Source organism: Rhinichthys klamathensis, unplaced genomic scaffold (genome assembly GCF_029890125.1).
Source record: "Rhinichthys klamathensis goyatoka isolate OS25496 unplaced genomic scaffold, OSU_Roscu_1.1 h1tg000181l_1, whole genome shotgun sequence".
NCBI classification, from domain to species: Eukaryota; Metazoa; Chordata; class Actinopteri; order Cypriniformes; family Leuciscidae; genus Rhinichthys; species Rhinichthys klamathensis.
The window spans coordinates 684,514-690,664 of record NW_026606709.1 but is presented as its reverse complement, the minus strand read 5'-3'; the positions used below and the strand labels follow the sequence as shown (position 1 = coordinate 690,664).

Genomic DNA, 6,151 nt, shown 5'->3' with positions numbered 1-6,151 from the left:
AATTATGAATAATATTTTTTTTATATATATATAATACGTTTTTCGACGACATTTCCAAACATTTTAGTACCCGCAAAATGCGATATTCACGAAAGGCAGTTGGGTTCGCCTGAGCGTAACCATAGAAACGGTAATCTGCCTGTTCTAGCGCCTTCAGAATGTGAAGGTTTAATTACAAACATTGTTTCAAATGTAAGTTAACTGTTAAAGTTCAAATAAAGCAAACTAGTCGCGTTTAGGTGAAAACAGTTTATTAAAATGAACATATTTACAGACAAAATGAAGTTGAGGATTAACAAAACCAAAGTATCTAAACAGTACCCTATCAATGTAGTTTATGTAGCACATAAGTCAAAACTATACATTATTAACTAAAGACATAAGATGAACTGGACAGATTGTTTTAATGCTACAAAAATAGGGTTGGAGATTTGAATGGCATACAATATGTACATTTAAATCATTTGCTTCCAGTTTTAAGCATACATTTGTCACATGGTTAAATTCAAGATTTGACAAGATTGAACAAAGCAAAGAAACGGATGAATGTAACTGCAAAAAAAGGTCACTGGAGCACAGACACTTTAATGATGATGATGATCTTTTTGAAATATTGCTTGTTTGAAAGAATAAAATGATTTAAAAGTTATTTAAAGAAGAAGAAAAAAATCTTCCAACCCTAACAGGATACAGACGAACATGAATAGCAGCAGGCTTTCTGTGGCAAGCTCACCATTGCCTCCAAAGTGCTCATTTTAATGGCAATCTAACTCAACCCCCAAGTTCTGTGACCCAACAGGCATTTTTCACAGGCAGTAAGGTGCACAAATCTTCGATCTGGTACATTCACATATCAGGGCTCAATAGGGGCACACATCTCCAATTTGGTAAAGAGCACACTGCAGCTTTGAGAAAGCAAGTGCAGGGAGACCATTTTGACTCTTACCTATGGAACTTAAAGCAAGGATTAGGAAGACAGATCTATACTAAAAATGTGTCCATTATAAAGGCAATTCTGTCAAGAGATTCTGAAATGGCAAACCTAATTGATACGGCAGATCTGCATTACCTTTCTCAAAGGCTATTGCCAAAACAATGCAGAAGGACCCAAGCTTCAGTATAGACCATGGTACTTGTGTCAAACAGTGTAAGCACTATAAGTCACAGGACAGTCTGCGTCATCCTTCTGGCTACAGACAAAACTGTCTGTGTGCAGTGCACAATCTTTTTATAAGCACCACTGTAGTTCTCACTCAGGATTGGTCATCTCCTTTGTCTGGAGTTCAACTCAGTAAATTGTGAGGCTAACAGAGCGGTTCATCTTCTTTCCGATGAGTCGAGAAGCTCTCGAGCTGGATTGGACTGTGGAACGTGTAAGAACGCGATCCGTGGACAGAACCCTCTCCTCTGCTGCAGCCTTTGCCATCTGAGCTTTCTTTAGCTCCCTGAGAAACAAAAACCGAAAATTAATTCAATCCAAAGTAGTAGTTTCCACCAGTAGGATTTAGTATGTTTATAACAAGTGAAAGACTTCTTAATGCCCGGAATTTGCCTTTTATTTTATTTTTATGAAAGAATATATCACATACTTCTGCAAAAGTGCGTTCTTGAATTTCTCAGCGTTGAGCTCTACACGCAGCTGGTCAGCACTCATTCTGGAAGCAGTCAGAAGAACGGGATGTCTGACTAGGTCAGTGGTTGAGGGTCGCCGTGTTGGGTCAGGATGGATCATAAGCTGTCAGGAGGATATATACATTTTAATCAAACATTCAAGACCCCATTCAACAGTTCTGCCAAAAAAAAATGTAGAGGCACTACAGATTTTGTTTTTTAGAATTACTTATATTTAGGACTAGTTTATAGAAGAAACATTACCTTCAACAAGCTTAAAAATTCCTGAGAAAGCACTTGTGGAATATGGGGCAGAATGCCCTGTCGGATTTTGTGCCATTTTTCTCCATTGGTGGGAAGGGGCTCTGCTCCAGAGGCACTGACTACAGTCAGAGCAAGGGCAAATATGTCGGCTTTTTTCAGGTTACTGTAGTCCTGTGGGTAAGAACAGCTAAATTAGTACATGATATTTCACAGAAGATTGTGACCTGCCAGGAATTCTTAAGAATAATAAAAAAGAAAAGCGTTTACCTCCTGAAGAACTTCATTTGCCAGGTATCTGCTGTCACCTTCTTCAACTTGTGGATTGGTAACCGTTGTAACATGACCTAGATCACCTGAATCAGAAGAGATTGTTAAAATCTTGTCCACTTCATTAAGCCATGTCTGTATTAAACAATCATATAGGCATGTAATTTCAGCATCTTACCTATTTTGTACACCACACTTGTGGTGGGCCCATCTTCTTCATCTTCAAATTCCTCTACACTTGGAACAGGTTTGCGTGAAATGAATATATTGCCTGAAAAAAATCCAAAATTAAAGCATAATTAAATGACAATTTAACAATGCATCAACAAGATATTTTAGGCTAAAGGGCTGTAATGATCAAATACATACTTGGCTTGATATCCATGTGAACAAGTGCTGTAGAGTGAATGTACTTCAGTCCACGAGAGACTTGCAGTAGCAGATCCTTTAACTCCAGCTCAGACAGGAAGTGTATGCGTCGGTTGTTCTCAGCGATGACATCAGACAGGGTTCCACCATTGCAGTACTCATTCTGAATCAGCATGTGGTCATCTTCTGCCCAAGCAGAGTAATACCTCACAACATGGGGGTGCTGTCCAAGAACTGCATGTGCATATACCTCACGAAGTGCATTTTGCCTTTTGGGAGATAAATCACAGAAATAATTAGAAAACAATAAGAACATCCATTCAATATAGTCAGTGTTGTTGAAAACGCATTCATAAAGGAGCACTTACTCGTCCACAGAGCCTGCCAGGGGCTTTTTAGAACGTTTGATTGCGTAGATACACCCGTCCAACCTCTTGACGCATTTGAAAACAGAACCAAACTCTCCAGAGCCAATCTTCTCCAGCTCATGGAATTCAGATGCATATCTGGACATCATGTTATTCTCCATCATTGTGATCCTCTGTGGGAAAATCAGTTTTTATTAGGGCAGAAAAAATACAGCAGTACTTATCAAACTAGATATTCAAGAGATTAAAGTAGGGATGCACCAAAAAAAGTGTTATTGTTGAAAATCCAGACTGAAACTGACCAGAAACTGTTACTTTAAAATCCAGTAAGAGGATCTTTGACAAAGAGAAAATGAAAAGTCCTAAGTTTAAAGTCATCATGAAATCAAAATTGACCCCATTTACTTTGTTAGCGGACATTACATTACTAGTCTTGTGGTGAACAATTAATCCGTAACATTAATACACAGAAAAAATAGTTTGTCACGGTAATCTATATTCAAAATCTGAAAAAACTCGTTCCTTCTCAGATGACATCAGTGGGTCGAAAAAACCTTGACCACACCCCTCCAACCGTCAGTCAGCTATGAGCAAGGGATGGAGAGGAGGTGCGCTAAAGTAAAACCCCACCTTCTATTCAATATTCCAGTTTCAGTTCATTTCGGTTTCTGGCAAAATTTATTTCTGTGCTTCATTGGATAAAAAGCAACCTATTTAAGAGTATAACTCCTAATAACTCGCAGCTACAATTAATTAAAAAAAAAAATACCTTTGGGGGCGGAATCAGCTCCTCTTCTATTTCAGCGTCACTTGCATCCATGTCCTCTCCACAGGAGCTACAGAATGAAAAGACATTGTTAGAACGCTAGGAGGCAGCAGAGAGGCCTGACTAAGCACATGGCGTGTAGATGGAGCGAACACGAGGAGCTGGTTCCTCGCCAAACTTTTTGTCTCGTAACAGAATTAGTAAACGGATTTAACGAACGGCCCTGCAACCTGTGCCACACCTGTCCAGTATCGGCATAGTCTATCATTCTATTAAAACTACTTCACAGCAGTCAGTTAACCTCCTGTAGTAGGTTAACTCGTTTTTTTTTAAACGAGGAAAAGCTAGAAAAGACATTTTAAGTGCATTATGATCAACATACTCATTCCAGTGTGATCGTTTCCTGTTGTTTCTTTGTATTGTCGAGGACTGCACCAGAATGGAGTCCGGGGTGAAGGGGTTGATGTTTACTAGAGGTGTCTGGTTTCGTCTTCCGTCCAGACAGGCTTTGCTCGTGGAATCCACATTCTTAAACAGGGCGACTCTCCGGTTCGTCGATCCCATCGTCCTGGCCTTTGACAACAAGCTCTGCAGATGCAGAATTAATACTCATTTTAAAACGTATTTAAAGTTTTAAACCACATTCCTAAAGCAAAGACTACAGCACAGTAAAATTCAAAACAAACCGACACAGTCAAAAAGAAAGAAAACAGGGGGGGAACGGAACACTGCACAATTTTAAATGATGTAATGATGTGCTAGTATCAATAGACTGATTCACTCAAGCGGTTACGCAACTTTGTACAGCAAGTCCAATATCTGTGTCACTAGGTGAACTCATCCACCTAGTAGCTAACGTTAAAGGCTGGACTGTTTTTTCAAATCATAACTAACGGTACTTAATTTGCTTTTTGAATATTAACAATGGCAGAGGAGAAATAATTATACAAATGTAAACAACAAAATATTCTCTTGCGTTAAGTATTTGAGTAGAACCGATGTTAAATTTAAAAAATAAATCGTGATTAAGTTAACATGAAAACAAACCTTTGGGGTGTGAGGGGTATCAAACAGACGGAGTTTTCTGAAGGTTTTATGGGGTGGTGTATCAGGACAGTCCGGGACAGGGGAGCTGGATCCTTCCATGTCATCATGAATGTAACTCCTCTCGGGTGAACTGTCGTAAGCCTGGGGACTTTTCCTTGGCGATGGAGAGCCTTTCATGTAAAAAGTTTGTTTCGCGCGAGACGGTGAGCCAAATCCCTCCTCGTCCCAGGACTCGTCGTCGTCTCTGGTTCGGCTAAGCGGGCTGCTGCTGCCCAGGTCCTCCGGCCTCTTATCGCTGTTGCGCCGCACGGACACCGGGGAGTCCAGCTCCGTGAAGCCCGACTCGGCCCCGGTGCTGTTGTTTGCGTCTTCGATGCTGTCCTCTTCACCATCACTTGCCGAAAACTGCAACTTCTGGCGAACGGGTTTAAGATTTGGAGACTTGCCGTGCCTCCGTGGGCCGAAACTCATCTTTCCAGGCAAATATTCAGTTTACGTAAAAAGATCAAACTTAAAAACACACAACGCAAGTTGTGTAAGAGTATAAAAACCAGCCCAACCGGCTGGAAAATCAGGCAGAGATTATGTAACTTAATTTAGATAAACATATCTAATGCTGCTCGTGCAATGCAACAACCGGAGCGCTGATGAACAGTCCCAAAAACGGCGATGCGATGTTCCAGGAGGAAAACTGCAACAGATTGTCCGAGAAAATATCTCCTTTTGACGACTGATATCTCCGTGACAAGTCCAAACAAGTTCAGTTTAGACGCATATCGAAGCTGATAACGACGTTGAAATCGTATAAAACAAGCGTCCACGGCGGAGTTTCGACTGAAAAAATGGCTGCTCCACAAACTTCCAACTGATTTAGAAAGAACTAGAAAAAATAAATTCCTAAAAGTAATTACGCGATATTTAAGACGCCGAAATAAAAGGTAAACTTCTCAAAACATGTCAAAACACCCAAAATAGTATCGTTTAACACAATAATGTTTACAAAACTAGTTTGAATGGTGAGCTACTCCTCCCACCAACACGCGTGGTCAAAGCCTTCCCGCGACCGTTGGTCATGTGACGTGATACACACCAATGAGCGACGACTTCCAAAGTTTAAAAGATAGGAGGTTCTGTAAGTGCTACGTCAGTAAGCCCCTCCCCTGAAATGCCCACTGACTGTGACCTCAATTTGGCGCGAATGCTCTTCTTTCATCTACGAAATGGTCTCGTTTGATCATGGAGTTGATCAGACGAATGTTTTAGTGAGCTTTCACTATGGCACATTGTCTTCCGTTCTAGGTGACACACACAGGAACACGTTACATTAATTGCATGGAATTATATTTGATTAAATTAACCATTTTGTTAGTGTTTTTATGGTGGTGTAAATTAGCCACATGGTTTTGTTTTGATGGCAGAGCTTCTCCAGTGGAATTCACTGGAAATCAGTTAACAATAG

General features: G+C 40.4%; 1 protein-coding gene across 1 annotated transcript; it reads right to left on the bottom strand.

Annotated features, from left to right (window-relative positions):
- Nucleotides 1-229: 229 nt before the first annotated feature.
- On the bottom strand, nt 230-5,759 carry wee1 (WEE1 G2 checkpoint kinase). Its single transcript, XM_056261180.1, has 10 exons — nt 4,693-5,759; nt 4,028-4,233; nt 3,649-3,715; nt 2,880-3,052; nt 2,512-2,780; nt 2,321-2,413; nt 2,143-2,228; nt 1,876-2,046; nt 1,590-1,735; nt 230-1,445 (listed from the first exon to the last, which is right to left on the bottom strand). The coding sequence occupies exons 1-10, from the start codon at nt 5,161-5,163 to the stop codon at nt 1,289-1,291; spliced, it is 1,839 nt and encodes a 612-aa protein (XP_056117155.1). The 5' UTR covers nt 5,164-5,759; the 3' UTR covers nt 230-1,288.
- Between the last annotated feature and the right edge of the window lie 392 nt (nt 5,760-6,151).